At 38.5% G+C, this 16,831-nt stretch overlaps 1 protein-coding gene across 1 annotated transcript; it reads right to left on the bottom strand.

The window, feature by feature from the left end:
- Positions 1-1,441: 1,441 nt before the first annotated feature.
- LOC131906135 (killer cell lectin-like receptor subfamily B member 1F) lies at positions 1,442-16,498 on the bottom strand. Its single transcript, XM_059256926.1, has 6 exons — positions 16,414-16,498; positions 10,156-10,254; positions 5,724-5,798; positions 5,007-5,161; positions 4,551-4,666; positions 1,442-2,247 (listed from the first exon to the last, which is right to left on the bottom strand). The coding sequence occupies exons 1-6, from the start codon at positions 16,496-16,498 to the stop codon at positions 2,109-2,111; spliced, it is 669 nt and encodes a 222-aa protein (XP_059112909.1). The 3' UTR covers positions 1,442-2,108.
- Between the last annotated feature and the right edge of the window lie 333 nt (positions 16,499-16,831).

The raw sequence follows: 16,831 nt of genomic DNA, 5'->3' as shown, positions 1-16,831 counted from the left end.
ATGGCAAATGTGTTGCTCTGATTGGTTAGTAAATAAAACACTGATTGGCCAGTAGTCAGGCAGGAGGAAGTATAGGCGGGACAAGGAGGAGAATAATTCTGGGAAGTGGAAGGCTGAGTCAGAGACACTGCCAGCCACCGCCATGACTAGCAGTATGTGAAGATGCCGGTAAGCCACAAGACACGTGGCAAGGTATAGATTTATAGAAATGGATTAATTTAAGATATAAGAACAGTTAGCAAGACGCCTGCCACAGCCATACAGTTTGTAACCAATATAAGTCTCTGTGTTTACTTGGTTGGGTCTGAGTGGCTGTGGGACTGGCGGGTGAGAGGCATTTGTCCTGACTGTGGGCCAGGCAGGAAAACTCTAGCTACAGCTGCTTTTCTCTGTAAGGTTTTCCTAGATTTTTATCTCCTAAGAATTTTCACAAAATGATTTATTCTTTAATGTTTGGTACATTTAAAAGTTATGATCAACAATATAGTACTTATTTTTGACAAGTAATAATATTGAGATTTTGTGGTGACTCTGCCATTAGTAGCATCAATTGCTCTTGCAGAGGACCAAGATTTGGTTCTAGCACCCACATAGCAGCTTGTAACCATCTATAACTCTAGTCTCATAGGATCTAATGCCTCCTGCTGGCTTCCAAGGGCATTGCATGCACACGGTATACATACATGTAAGCAGAACATCATACGCAGAAAATAATGATTTTTAATGTAAAAATTATTTGTAAGGTGGGAATGGGGTGGGCTGGGGGGAGAACAAGGGAATCCGTGGCTGATATGTAGAACTGAATTGCATTGCAAAGTAAAAATAAATAAATAAATAAATATTTGTAAATAATATTTTATTTGGATCACAGTATATGCTTCAATTTCAGTAATTAATGTTGACATTGAGTAATTAGATGTCTATTTTAACAGGAATTTTATTATGCTGCCTTATAAAGTAAATTCAATTTTATTCTTTTTATTACATTGGAAAATATGGCAATAATTTTTTAGAATAGCAGACATCTGAGCCAGATGATGGTGGCACATGCCTTTAATCATAGCACTTGGGAATCAGAAGCAGGTGGATCTCTGTGAGTTTGAGGCAAGTCTGGTCTACAAAGTAAGTTCTAGGATAGCCAGAGCTGTTACACAGAGAAACCCTGTCTCAAAAGACCAAAAACAAAAATTGAGAGAAAGAAAGAAAAGTAGACATCCAAGATATTTATCAGAATACTTATTATTTTAATTTCTCTAAATGAAGAATTGAAAAGATGTCATTTGTTTTATGCTAAAATAACCAAATATTTAGCTGCATACTTCCTACAGTTTATGCATGAGCCATAAGCTATAGAGAGGTGTGAAAGAAAGAAGTGATGAGAAAATTAAAATGGGAAGGTCTTTGGAAAGGTGGGAAGGGACAAGTCCCTGTATTAGTCCATTTTTGTTGCCATCACAGGAAATTGAAGGAGAAGAGACCTTCCTGTCTCACAGCTCTGGAGACTGACTAGCCCAGGGCCAAGCACCAGCATCTGCCCAGGTTCTTCTGGTACATCACCACAGGGTAAGAGGCATCACATGGACAGAGCTCAGTTTACCTAGAGTCACTCTCATTATCAGAACATTAGTCAATTATTAATTGATTAATTTGGAGGTCTCAATCAAAACAAACTCTTCCCTTGCCAAACTCCTTAACTATGGGCCTCTGGTGTCAGGGTCAAGAGCAAAGACTTTTGATCTGTAGCCCAGATGTGAGATAGCTTGGGATGGAGGGTAGAGATGAGGACTTTGCAAACAATTTTCTGCAACCATCTTCAGATGACCTCACGCACAGACATCAACAAAGGCCACCCAAGGCTTCCAGTGCCCCTGCTGGCCTGGGCCTCCATCTATATAGAACACCTCTCTTAGAATGGCCCATCCGTGTCTGTGTACATTCACATTTACAGAATAAAGAAATTGGAAGTGAGCAGCTGTAAGAGTCGTGGTGGTTTTATAGTCCATGCTCTGTGCCTCTAACTGCACTGGGAGGGCCGACAGCACTGACAGTTCAATGCAGAGATCGGGTGTGGATGGTAAAGTAATAGAGATGAGATTTGAAATCAGGAGTCAGGACCCAGGATTCCATTCATGCTTCAGCTTCTTTTGGCAGATCCAACGGTTGTCTGCAGAACAGAAGTCAGAAAACACTTCTGTCTGTGAGATGACCGCACAGCTGTTTTCTTCGTCAGTGCCCATGATTCGTAATCTAAAGAGCAAAGAACAGCTGCTCCTAGAACTTAGGATTTTCTTACAATTATCACATTAGCCATTATTTTTCTTTGGACTTTTAAGGATTCTGTAGATTATATAGTATTTAAGCATAGTAAACACACAGTAACAAACATTATAAATGCATGTAAGCATTAAAGACACAGCAGATAGAAACCTCTAGAATTTTCAGTTTCGCCTTTCTGGAAAAGAATTCTTTCAGCAAGAATCTTCACAATAATGTGTAAAAAGGAGAAGGTTTGGGAATTGGAGGTGAAATCTCCTAATTCTACTACTAGCATGTCATGTGATCATGTAGAAAGCATCTTCATTTCACTGAGCTACAGTTTCCTTAAATATATAGTGTATTACCAGCTGATGTTTAGGGAAGCCATGGAGATATACATGAATGTATGACAACACTTACACAGAGTAGGTGCTCAGTAAATGCATTCAACATACAGAGTGAACACAGTGGGTCTACAGAATTGGATGTAGAGAAGAAAAGAACCTCAACTAGTGGAAACGAGTGGAGTTCCTAACTGTCTTATCCCAGAGCTGGTGGGTTTGCTTTATCACAACACTAGCCCCATACCTAGAGTTCCTGTGGTCACTACAGGTGGGAATAAGACCAGAAGTCAAGCACTAACACAGGCATCTTCTGGGGTAATTACAGAGAAGGGGTGAGTTCAAGCCTAGCCTGTCTCTAACAGAGGATGCCACATATTAGGCAGTAGGTAGGGCTACCTCACAGCTGATCTTTGCCTCCGTTCATTTCTTCATGGATCCCTTATCCCTAAGGAGAAAATTTGATGTCACCCTAGTGCCCAGCATGCTAATCAAACTATGAACGTCCCTCAACTACATTTTATTTTTTCAGCTTTTAGCTTCTTTCTTCAATCTTCAAGATCCTTTTCTTCAAGCCAATCTGTTCAAATTAATGACTTCTTTTCAAAAAACCTTCGATGGGTTCTCAGGGCTTCCCCAGCCAGGCTTCTGGTGAGGGCTCAAACATTATCTCATTTAATGCCCAAAATAATCCTGCTTGCAAAATTTTTGTTTTCCCCTGTTTTCCTTACCTGAAAACCAGGGCTCAGGGAGTTAAAATAAATATTTACTTTGCGTATGTGTGTGTGAGAGAGAGAGAGTTGGGGAAGGGAAAGAGATGAAAGGTTAGAGCAAGTGAAGTCAGAGGATAACTTTTGGTGAGAGCATCCCTTTCTACCTTGTTTCTACCACTGTGCTGTGCACTCCAGGCTCACTGGTCCAGGTGCTTCTTGGTGATTCTCCTGTCTCCACCTCCCAGCTGTGATACAGATGTGTACTTCTGAACCCAGCTTTTTATATGGATTCTGTGTACTGAACTCAAGCTGTGAGGTTCACAGAACTAGAGCTTTTACCCAGAGCCATTTTTCTCAGTCCAGTTAAAACAAAAGCATAATAGCCTCCAAATTTACCTGGTCACTGCTGTCTAATCAGAGTGTCCTTTCACCCAAAGAGTAAAATCACACAGCAACTGAGCTAAGTCCTCTGCCTTACATGGATTTCTTCACTTATCATCATATTTTTACTATGAATCAAAATTAAGTAAGCATTTTACATCGTAGCACAATTAAGAAACACACACACACACAAATGAAACCTTGCTATGTATGAAAATATTTTTAAACACCAATGTCTATTTCTGCCTAGAGAAATTCATTTCATAACACATGATGGTGCAGCTTTTTGCCACAACTCTAATATGCTGCTTAAGAATTTCTGTGGAGGGGATGGGGAGATGGCTTAGTGGTTAAGAGTACTGACTGCTCTTGAAAAGGACACACGTTTAAAGTCCAGCACTCAACAGGGCAGCTCACAACCATCAGTAACTACAGTTTCAGGAAATATAATGTCCTCTGTGAGCTCCCGCAATACATTGTACATATACATACACTCAGGCACATATACATAAAATAAAAGAAAAAATTTTAAATTCTATGCAAGTGTCAGAAGTATAAAAGTGAATAAAAACTATGTATTCCAGATAGAATTTTTAAAATATTTTATCTCCAACCCTAAGAAGTTAGTCTATTTCTTGTCCTTTAAAACTCCATTGAAAATAAATAAATACACACACATACTCTATTATAAAGAGTTGATATCTACTTGTACATGAAAAAATTCAACCAATCTTGGAACTGTCTTTTCAGCCTATTCTGACCCTCTCAAGAATTTATAAGCTTAATTAAAATTACAAAATTAAATTTTCAGTGAAATGGATGTGAATTGAATATTCAAATTAGCTCATTTAATACTTACAAATCAGGATTTAAAATAGAGCCATTTATCCACTTCCACATCTTCTCTGCTGATAAATAATTTAGTCCAATAAAAAATTGCTGTCCTTTTCTCTTTGAGAAATCATGAATGAATCTCTATAATCAAAGCATATTGGGAGGTTTAATCTACATTCTATTTACTCATGACTTACTTTCTTCTACTAACCTTCTAAAACACTATTACTCCTATTTGAAGTCCTTCCTAGCTCCCCACCAGCATACTTCTCTCTTCTTTGTGAAATTTGTCTTTCTATATTTGTACTTTTAATTGATTCATCCCACTGTATTCAGTTATTAAATCATAAGTCCAATTAGTCGCTCAGATTATGAGGTGTTTAAAATCCAAGTCTTAACTTCCTCAACATAGACAATTGGTTAAAGTCCAGAGATGTCAACATAGCTTAATGAAAGTGTTATGTTCTACTGAGCAATTTACCAATTCTTCTTCATCTTCAATGAGCAGCAAAGTGGCTTCTTTCACAGAGCAGTCAGCTAGACCTTCAGCCCAAGGCCCAGAAGTTTGAGACATAAATAAGCATTTATCCCGGTATGAATGCCAATGTCTCAGGCATGTTAGTATGGTTGATCTCCCTAGAGTAAAAAAGAAGACATGTTCTATTTCTGCCCTGTTCTTGCTGTACCACAATTAAGTCCACACAGTAGTTGCTTTATTAGCACATGCTAGAACAAGGTTAATGCTGCCATATGTCAAGAAATTATAATTAATGACTGTAGCTGGAGTTTTTTTAATTTCACCAATAAATGACAAAGGATTAATTTTATGTTTTGTTTCTATTGATTAACGTAAGACCAAGTAAACTGTTCAATATGTTCATTAAAATAACCAAATATTCTACTTTTTAACTTGATGTCTGCCTATTAGGGATCATGTGCACCAGCAGCCTGGGGCAGCATGGTCAGGTGCCTAAGATCATAGACATCAAGGTCACACAGTTTCAATGAAATTCCCAGCACCCACAATTATAAACTGTGTGACTTTCCATGAGTTCTTAACACTGTATGGTTGTTTTCTCAGACAAAACCATGGTGATATAGTGGTTCATGGAGGGCTGTTTTGAAAGTTGACTGAGGTAACTCACAGTCTGTATCAAAAATCACCTCTTATTCTCAGGAAATTCAAGCCACACAATACCTGTTGATTTGGTCCTGTTCTCTTGAGCAGCCACACTGTATCTTTCTATTGGTGTTTTTTGCACTAAGAATCGCACTAACAAATAAGAAAACAAACAGAGAGAATTAAATGCTGAAACAGATGGTGGAATGTGTATTCTATTTCTCCATTGCAGGATAAGTGATCACACTGTGAACCCCAAGGTTGAATTACTGAAATAAAATCAACCATAGGATCAAGCAACCAGTTGACTGGAAGTAACCATAGAGAGTGAAGGAAAGTCAGAGGGTTGGAGAGAGAGGGGGGCACAGGAAGTACAAGAGAGGGACATCGAGTTGGAGGAGCTTTTGTTTCCGATTGAGTAGGAGAAACTATTTCTGGGACAACAGCTATAGCAGGCTTTTTCTTTGGGTACCAGCACACAAATAATGACATGGAGGCTTACTATTAATTATGAAAAACTCAGCCTTAGCTTAGGTTTGCTCCTAACTAGTTCTTATAACTTAAATTAACCCATATTTTTAAATCTATGTTCGTTTACATGGCTCAGTTACCTTTACTCTGTATTGCCCATCTTGCTTCCTCTGTGTCTGGCTAGTGACTCTGCCTTTCTTCAACCCAAAGACCTCTCAGTCCCGAGAAGTCTTTCTTAACCTCTTTCAGCCTAGCTACTGACCATTCAGCTCTTTATTAAACCAACCACAATGACACATCTTCACAAAGTGTAAAGTAATATTCCACAATATTTCCCCTTTCTTGTCTAAATAAAAAGGAAAGTTTTTTTACTCTAATATAATAAAACTATAAAAAAATAAGAAAAATTATCAAGTAGGAATTAAATTCACAATGTCCAGTCCATTTGTATTTGGCATATTCAGAGAAAATACTCTTTTATCTATCTTACCTTGATGAATTTAAAGTTTTATATCAAAACAATTTTCTATCATAACTTGTATTACTATCTGAAAACTGTCTTTTTAGACCTCAAAACATTTTCTTAAATAAACAATTTAAGCTTTCATGTCTCTCAACCTTATACATTTTATACCTCTTTTGTGAGTTTCTTTTTTTGAATTTAGTAACAAAGAAATCTGTAACTATAACTATCTCATCTTCAACTCCATCAGAGACCCAAGAAGGATATATTACCTGAGTAAACATGAAGTGCAAACCAAGCAACTTCAAAAACTATAGAAATGATAGAAGCACCTGGCTGCCTGGACAGTCACCCAATGTTCCCATTTAACATTGGGGCATTCATCTTTGGCCTACAGGCCTAGAATATCTGACAGATTTTTATATAAAGCAAGCATTTTTGAAAGACTGTCCTACCCTATCTTGGCAACGTTTGGCAGTTGCTTTCTTTTGTGTTCTTCTTGTCCATTTTGTACAGCATACTGTCAACAGTCAAGGCAAGGGCAGTTTCTTGCCCAAATGGCTAGTTTTTGCCTCAAAGAAAGCAAACTCTGTATGAAGGTTCTTCTATGCCCATCATCCTTTTTGGAAGTAAATTGGTGTTACCAGGAGCAGATGTGTTTCACTGTCATGAAAAGCCTTATGTAATTAAAACATTTTAAATGCCATATTCCATAGGTTTTTGAAGTGTTTGAAGATTACCTATCTATCTAAAATATATCACTGAATAACCTTGAAAACATACCTAACATGACTATAAGTTTGATTGTTATATATGACTAACTGTTAACCTCTTTTTTTATTAACCTAAATACCTTTCAAGGATTAAAACTTAACATTTTTAAATGAGCTGTACAGGTATAATACCTTAAACAAGAGTAGAAAATTATAGTATAACTAAAATAACCTTAAATTTGTATCAACATACAAAAATCCATACCAATGTAACATATTTGAGACTAGTGGTGGTTCAAAAATAGACTAAACAATCTACCCTTTTATCCCATCATTTCTATAATATACCCCCCCTTTTTCCCTTCAAAAAGAGATCCCTGAATCTAATCTCCCTTGTTCAACTCTTTTCCTGATCATGACCGGTAACAACTTATAACTAACTCCCCTAAATGATGACAAACATTCATAACCCACTGATCAAAACCAACTCACCCCACCTCTTGGGAATGTAGGTGCTGTGTTCTCTAGACTGCTTCCTGTTTTCTGGGGGCAATGGAATCTTTGGAGGACCCTGAGAAAACTGAGATGATGGTCAAGTCCTGGAAAAACTAGCCATAACATTTGTTGCCCAGTCTCTGTGCAATGGAAAAGCACAATATGTGTTTGTAGTACTGGCTAGAATACTCTGTGAGGCTGGACCATCTCAGCCAGCAGCATTGAAGCTGTTCTGGATGTAGAACTCTGAGGAAACCACAACAGAGGCACTCTGAAAGGCTGGATCACCTGGGCCTTTCACATTGTGTCTGGTCCCCTTGCTCTGAAAACACACAAACTTTCAAAGGTAACATACATATCTGCATAAACACAAGTATGGACTGTGTGTTGTACACAACCCAGCCAAAGATGATTTTTTGTTTTATGTTTGAGCAGATCACCTATTTGTAGTTTTTTAGGTCTATTTCTTTATGTCTGTAGTCAGGATTTTCAGAGGGTTTCACTCAATCAAACCTGATTCTCTTTAACTTTGAATGAATCCACAGCCTTTCACTTTCTGTGTAAACAAAAGCCTAACCTTTTCTCCAAAGCAATACATTTTCTGACTTCCATTTTAAAGTTAAGGAATTCCTAAAGTTTAATTTGGTAGTCTCTTCTACAGTAAAATGTTTCTCAGCAGCCATAAGTTTCTGTTTATTAGCTTTCAAATTTTTCCAAGTCAACAAAGTACCATGTAAGATCCAAAACCCCTGTGTTATAACATTTTTCATCCTTACATGGCTTATTTTTTTATATTACTTTACTCTCTTTTTAAAGACTTTATTATTTTTAAACTATTTTTATGATTGTCTATAACCATTTTCTTTTCTTTCTTCAACATCTTTAAACATTTTTAAACATACTACACATTTTTAGAGGTTTTCTGTGTCTGAATCTGGCTGTAGTAAGTGCCTGCAGCATTTTCTCACTGTGTGGGACGAATCTTAACAATTATGTTAGCCACTGTGCAGCTCAGTTTAGCACATGGTGCTGGTATATGGTGGTGGAAGCTGGCTCCAGCCCATAGAAAACTGCTAGTAGCTTGTCTCTGTGTGTTGCCAAGCCTACCCAAGAGACTGTGGTTACCAGGAAGCCACATTTGACTCTGTGTTCTGAACTTTTTTAAGCTTTCTCAGGCCTTATGTGGATATATGTGGTCAGATGTTGGGTGTCATGTGTAGCAAGCTTTTTCTTTGAGCCACCAGCTCACAAATAATGACACTGAGATTAAAGGTGTGTGCCACCACCACCTGGCTTAAATGATTCTTATAACTTAAATTAATCCATATTTTTTAATCTACATTCTTCTTTGTGGCTCAGTTACCTCTACTCTGCACTGCTGATCCTGATTCCTCTGCATCTGGCTGGTGATTTTGCCTTTTTCTTCCCTGGAACCTCTGTCCCCAGAAGTTTTATTAAACCAACCACAGTGACACATCTTCACATAGTGTAAAGGAATATTCCACAACAAATAGCAGAGAAGGAAAGTGAGCCAGCTGCTCTCTCTGCCTCTCTGAGCTAGCAGATATCACACCAGTGTCCTGCTCTTGAGTCTTTATTGGTATTATAAAAAGATGAGGCTTAATCCAAAACAACATTTGCCTCCTTGCATGGAGGTGGCTGAGGCAATGGCAGAGCTGGGCAGTGGGATGTGAAGCTTCCCCTGGGCCATAGCCTCAAAAGCCAGGCCACAGCTAGGAAGGTGTAGTCAGCAGCTGAGGCATTGGTAGGTTCAGGTATAGACACTGTGCTACAGATAAAACAGTATTTCTCACTTCAGGAAATCAAGTTACTTCAAAAAATCTGAATATATGGACTGAGAATAAAATATTAGCAAACTGAATTAAGGGACAAGTATGGAGACAGGATATATGAACAAGAAAACACAGAACACAGATTCAAACAGCTCTGAGGTTGCATATGATCTGATTGACAAGTCAATCTGTGGGCATTGCTGAAACTCTCAGATTGCCCACAGTCACACCTGAGCTTGCTCATCTTCAATCACATTCACCCCAAGGGAAGGTTTAGAAGGCATGTAATAAGTTAAATACGGGGACCTCTTAGTTTTCTTCATTTCTTTCATATTTTTGTCACACTTGTAACTTATTTTCTACAGTTTTAGATGCACATATGACACACTCCATAATTTTCCTCAGGAAAATTAAGAAACATGAAAGAATTGTGAAGTTTCCACAGTGGACAAGGGATGTTATCCTGTAACATTTGATGTTATTGACCTTTCCCTAGTCTCAAGGTGGCCAAATGCTGTGAAGAGGACTTAGTTTATGCAGGAAATTTTTGAAGCAAAGGCTCTTGCCTCACTTACCTAAGACACTGAGTCCAATCAGGCTCAAGAAAAGAAAGATCAGTCCAGCACAGCTGAGTTTCAGAGCCAACCGATGCCAGTGTGGGCACTGACAGGCATCTAGGAAGTGCAAAAAATAGACTTGTTAAGTCCACTTGAGTACAATTTGGATAAACGTCAAAGGTGGTTTTGTCACTACATAGGACCTCCCTTAACTACAAGGACTCTTTCCAGCACTCCTAGTGGACTGACTGAAACTGGAGATAGTGCTACACTACGTGTGCACTGTTTTACAAACACATACGCACACAGTTTTCCATCTTAACTAAGCCCATATTACAACTGGCAGCTATAACTTTCACAATTTCACCTGTGACAGTATAAACAAATTTTCAGCTAAATGGAGTACTTTGTACTATCACCTTTTAAAGGAATGCATTATGGCTTCTCTTTGGAATGACTGGGCTCTTGGTATTTCTACTTTTGCAATTTGGGGCCATCACTGAGTGAGTGAGGGTTACTGGGACACAAGCACTGGTGACTAGTGAGTCACTTCTTGACCTAGACACTGTGAGATCTCATCATTGCTGCTCAGGACTGTGTCCAGCTTACAACATTGAGTTACTTATTCCCACAATTAGTACTTTAAGACCGCTATTGAATACAAGCAACAGAAGATATAGACACTGAAATGGCAGATAAGGGTTACTGTGCTAAACAAGACATACGCTATGTCTATAACAGATAAGGGGTGCTGTGATATAACATTGGGGGAGTCTCTGTGACCACCACAGCCAGCAGTGTAACTATCCACTAGGGACAAGAAGGCAGTACAGTACAGTTCAACATGACTAAGTAACCAGTGTTGGTTCAAATTTCTGGAGTCTGACCCCAACTAGTTTATTTTGGGCATATTTAAGCACAGCACAATTTGTGAAAACTTCTCTGGTGATAACTAACTCAATCACAAGTGCACAATAAATCTTAGGATGTACTACATAGAAACTCTTTGTAAAGAACATATGGCACCTTCCATAAAGATGGGGTCTATAGATCAACTACATGTGACACATTCCATAAAGATAGGTTCTATAGATTGACAAGCTCATGATAAGTGTCTTGGAGATGATTCACTGTAGTCTCATCCACACAGCACAAAAGTCACCAAGGTATTAACAATGTGCACTATTTCAGATTATGCATCCCTTCCTTTGAAGGAACAGCCCTGTGTGTTTAACATTCCTGGTTCTCCTACTGCTTATCTATGAGCACAAGGGCCTCCATGCCTCCTACATAATGTGACATACATTATGTCTACCATACTGTACTGCTTAGACACCATATTTGATATCTCTGCTTCCCTTGGTAACTATGTCAATAGTGGATGTCTTATGTTTATTAGACAGTGAAATGTACTAATTTTTGAAATGTGGTCAAGTATATCTTTGTTAATTTAACTTTCTTCTAGGCAATTAAAAATGTGAATTTCATATGGAAAACAATTATAGTTTTGTTTACAAAGATAATATGGAGAAACATTAGTTGGCTTTTACATCTCTAAAATAATCATGATCCCCTGTTTGCTCTCATTCAGTTTCAAAGAGTTCCATGTATTGCCATTTTATGAATGATTTCTAGATTTAATTATTAGAACCAAACATCATGCCATCCTGAGCAAAGTTTTCCTAGTTGCCTTGTGTTTTGCTTTGTTCTATTTCTAAGACTGGGTGTCCTGTAGCTTAGACTATTCTCAAACAGCCCTGTGGTTAAGATGACCTTGAACTCCTGATACCCCTGTCTCGACTTCTCAAGTACTAGAATTACAGCTGTGCCCCACCATGCATGACTAAGATTGCTTAACTTCTACAGATACAGATTTATTCCTGTTTTTGCTAGTTTCCTGCTGTTTCTAAATATTTCCTGGTATGAGCGATAGCATGTGTTGAGTTACATGTCAATGTTGTAGGATATTTTGATCACACTCTGACACTTGAGACTTGCCAATAAAGTTAAACCTCGAATCATGGGGTGGAGCCAATGACTGGCTGACCAGAACTGGCCATAGAGAAGCCAGAAATTTGGATAGAGAAGAAGCACAGGAAGGAAAGGGCAGAGACTTGAGTTTGGCCTTTCCTTTTGGTTCTGGGATGAGGGGAGAGATGTGTCTCCTGCAGTATCTCTGGACAAAAAAGCATGATCAACTAGTTGCTACTCAACCTCTCTGAGGTAGCAGGTTTTCACCCCATCCTTTGACTCCTGAATCTTATTGAGAAGTAAGAGACTTAATTTAAACCTATATATTGTGGCCACATCAGAGCCAGGACCACAGCACTGGAACCCCACTAGGCCAAGGCCTGGGAGGCCAGTGGGGTGCTGACTGCAGGGCTGTGGGGCTTCAGATAATAATTAAAATATCAGTAGATTCATGTGGAACCACTAAGATGACAGAAAGACATCATGTTAAAATTATAAACCAGATGTGCTGAAAATATATATTATGTTTTATTCTTGTTGTGTGGTCCAAAATATCCTGTGTCCATTTCTAGTTTTTCTGTGTTTTTTTGCATTATCTTTAGTGGCTGAATTGTATGATTCTGATTGCAGACAAACAGCACTGGTCTCAGGACTGTGGACCAGTTTAAGGATGCTAACAATCATTAAGTAAGTCAGCTAATTTTAAAATGTTCTTGAGGAAAAACAGAAAAAAAAAATAGAGGCAGAAAGAGTTTGAATGTTCTTAGCAGATAGAAGACAATTCTCATTAGTCTTAAGAACCACCCATATCTCCAGGCACAATTCACTGCTGAACAAAAATTTTCACCTATATAAAAAGTTGCATCTATTAAACACATACAGACTTTCCATATCATTATTTTTCAGATTAAAAACTTATAACAGCTATTTGCATGGCATTGAGATTATCTTAGAAGCTGTAGTTAGCCTGGAGATTATCTAAAGCACACAAGGATATGCACATACATCCTGTGCAAATAATGCATTTTATGGAAGAGATTTTGTAACATGAATCATAAAAGGTCTTATTAATCAAAAAAAACCTGGAGCCAGGTATTGGGGTGAATGCTGAAAGATCAGAGAAACAGAACCAGCCACAGCTAACCTTACCTTGCCAATTCCTCAGCTGATCTCGTTTCCTCAAACTGGAAGCCTGTGTCCTCATCCAAATGGATCTCAGCTGAACTGCTGCTAAAAGCCTAAAAGCTTAACCAGCTCTAGTTTCTGGTTTTCACACCTTACATACCTTTCTGCTTTCTGCCATCACTTCCTGGAATTAAAGGCGTGAGTCACCATTCCTGGCTGTTTCCAGTGTGGCTTTGAACTCACAGAGATCTGGATGGATCTCTTCCTCCCAAGTGACAGGATTAAAGGTGTGTATGCCACATAGACATGGCCTCTATGTCTATCTAGTGGCTGTTCTGTCCTCTGACCCCAGATAAGTTTATTAGGATGCACAATTCATTGGGGGACACAATATATCACCACAAAATTTGATCTCATATGCAGGGGGCTTATAAGCAATCTTCTGTGGATAGTGAGCAATACTGTGTGGTCAGAGGTGATACAAGACTGTCATGGAAGGAAACACACAGTGCATCAGTGCATTTAACCTGAGGAATGAGATCCTAAACTGTCATTCTTGCCATGGAGGACATGCTGTGTTACTGGACAATGAGGTAGACACCATAGAAGACCCTAAGTTCCAAGAGATACTCCAAATATGAGGAGACCAGTGTATTTATAACAGCCTAGAATTTCTCCTGAACACTGGTATGACACAGAGTGACTAGGCCATTAAATAAGCCCAACAAGTCATGTTTCTTGCTTTCTGTATTATTTAATATTTCTGTCTTTTCTTATATTTTGTATCCTTGAAAGACCAATTTTTTGTAAAATAGAGGAAGCTTCATGCAGTCACTATTTTGATGACTTTTACAAAGGTCTAGTATTCAGAACAATCATATTTCAAATTATCATAATATAACATAAAATAATGCAATACAATATAATATTGGGTGTAGACAGATTTTTCTTTGGGCCACCATCTCACAAAAAATGATATGGAGAGTTATTAATTATGAAAGTTCAGCCTGTAGCTTAGGCTTGTTCCTAACTAGCTCTTATAACTTAAAATTAACCCATTTATATTAATCTATGTTTTGCCTCATGGCTTTTACCTCTCTTTCATCTTGTACCTCCTGTTTCCTCTTTGTCTGGCTGGCAACTCTGCCCTTCTTCCCTGAGTCCTGTCTGTCCCCAGAAGCTCCACTTAACCTCTTCCTGCCTAGCTATTGGTCATTAATCTCTCTATTAAACCAATCAGAAGACACCTTACGCAGAGACATATCTTTATACCATATACAAATATTCTACAACAACTGGGATAATATGTTTAGCCTTCATAAACCATAAATTTCATCTTTGAAATGTTTGCACAATATCCATTTCATAAATTTTAGGACTTGTGAAAAATTCTTATAAATTCCGAAGCAAAGTGTCTGGTACAAAGCATTATTTAATGAACAGTACTTTTCCTTCTGTCTTCCTTTCTTTCTTGAGTGAACGCATGAGCTCCACACACATTTTATCTGTTCTACTCTCAAAGCAAACTTTTGGTCATTTGGCCACAAAGCAGGTCACTGCCCACGTCCTTTTTCTGTGTTTGTTTTTTTGTTCACTGAGAGATCTACTCACTAAGCTGTGAATCACCCCCAGTTTGAGCTGTTTAGCTAATGGATCCAGGCGGTTTCATTTCTTTCATTACTGGGTCAGTGTTTTCTCTTCACAGGCTTTGCTCTGGCTTTATTCTGCTGCTTGCGCCCTTCTGGTTTCTGTTCAAGCTGATGGCTTGTAGGATAATAATCACAATGAGGGTAGACAAAGTTTTCAGTCTTTCAATTTGGGATCATGGATAGTAGTGTTGAGGAAATCTCATTGTCTTTCTCAACCTTCATTTTCTTACATCCATTTCAACATGCTAGGCATGACCACAAGGAAAAGAAAAGCATACTTCTTCCTATCATGTGGTTCACTGGAATCCCAGCAGGGTCACAGCCTCACTTTCCCTGACCCTGATGTGAAGAAGATAATGAAGCTGATTTGATGATGCTAAGGTGTTTTCCTGGTTTTAACTGTTATAATTTAATAGTTTCTAACCAAAAGTCCTAAAATGTTGATAATCAGTTTTCAAAATACAGGAATAGTGTCAAATTGAAAATGTTGCAATATTACTGGTACTAGTAAGTTCAGTTGGGTCACAGAATGAAGTATTATCTCATGACAATTTGATACATTTTCTATCTCAGTTTCTGGTCCCTTTTCATACTCCCTCATGTCATGTTACCCTTTGAGTATTACCTCATCTTCCACATTTCTTTCACTCCAAGTACTGAATTCCCTGACAGAGGAGAGGGCTGGTTTACCCAATGCTGACTGCCAGGGTTGCAACTGCAGCAGAGCTGAGTCAAAGTGTTTGTTCTGAACCTGGACCTGGAGTGGGCAGCTATTACAGCAGGTCTGCAGTGTCTCTAAAAACATACTTCTGTTCATATATGGAAAATATTTATTCAGGGTCTCGTAACTGAGGCTGAATAGAAAAAGCTTCATTCATGTTTCATGAATGTGAAACATGAATAAAATGTCAATGTGTAAGCTTTTTCTCTCTAAAGTTGCAGTTATCTGAAAGCAAGCTGTCCTACACTAGTGAACACTCACAGAACCATTGCTCTAGAGCAATAATTTTTTAGTTAATTAGTGTGTATGTGTGTGTGAGAGAGAGGGAGAGAAAGAGAGAGAGTATTGTTTGTGAGTGCATGAGTGCGAGTGTGTATGTGACTGCAGGTGTGTGTGTGTGTGTGTGTGTGTGTGTGTGTGTGTGTATGACTGCAGGTATATGTATAAATGAATGTGTGTGTGTGTATGTATTGATATGTGAGTGTGACTACAAGTGTATGCCTCACTGAGTATAGTTGTAGGGGTGTGTGTGTGTGTGTGTGTGTGTGTGTGTGTGTGTGTGTGTGTGTGTGACTGCAGGGGTATGTAATGCCACACTAGGTGTAGAAATCAGAAAACAACTTTCAGGAAGAGATTCTCTTTCCACCAAGGTATTGGGAATTGAAATCTGGTTGTCAGGTTTGTGCAGCAAGTGCTTTTATCTGAGGAGTCATCTCACCATCCCAAAGCAGTCATTTAAAACTGAAATACCATGGGAATCTTAACTCTAGAAGATATCCAAGTACTGAAAGGAGAAATAAAGCCACTTACCTGAGGGAAGAGATGGGGGTGATGCATACTTATTCCCTGGGGTCTTAACTGTCTTTACACTGCCATAGACTCTTGATGTGTCCATTGTAGATTCAAGATTTGAACTGTGAACAGTGACAAGTTCTGTGAGGCCAAATGAACAAAAGGAAGTCCACTGTGAACACTCTGTTCTCTGCATCCACACCCTCCCACACTTGTAGCTAAGGGTTTCTCCACAGTTACTGAACTTGGTGACCACTGTGATCACACAGTTCACACGTTATTATCTTTCAAACAGAAGATATAACATGTCATCTACTCTGAACTTTTTGTCCTTCTTCCTTTAATTGTCTGTTTTCAATTACTTTCTCAGGGCACAAGCAATCAATACTGATTTAAAACTTGAAGAATCCTCCCCACCACACTCCCAGGAATTACA

The sequence above is a fragment of the Peromyscus eremicus genome, chromosome 3, assembly GCF_949786415.1.
Source record: "Peromyscus eremicus chromosome 3, PerEre_H2_v1, whole genome shotgun sequence".
Classification (NCBI taxonomy): domain Eukaryota; kingdom Metazoa; phylum Chordata; class Mammalia; order Rodentia; family Cricetidae; genus Peromyscus; species Peromyscus eremicus.
The sequence above is the reverse complement of the archived record's forward strand: the minus strand, read 5'-3'. Positions and strand labels throughout refer to the sequence as shown.

Bases quoted from the DNA above. Each gene is read 5' to 3' on its own strand.
- LOC131906135 (XM_059256926.1), bottom strand. From the start codon at position 16,498: ATGGACACATCAAGAGTCTATGGCAGTGTAAAGACAGTTAAGACCCCA. The intron at 5,162-5,723 runs GTATTGTGTGGC...TTTTTACTCTAG, and splicing joins GAACAGGACCAAATCAACAG to GGAGATCAACCATACTAACA. The intron at 4,667-5,006 runs GTAAATTGCTCA...CTTTGATTATAG, and splicing joins TTGAAGATGAAGAAGAATTG to AGATTCATTCATGATTTCTC.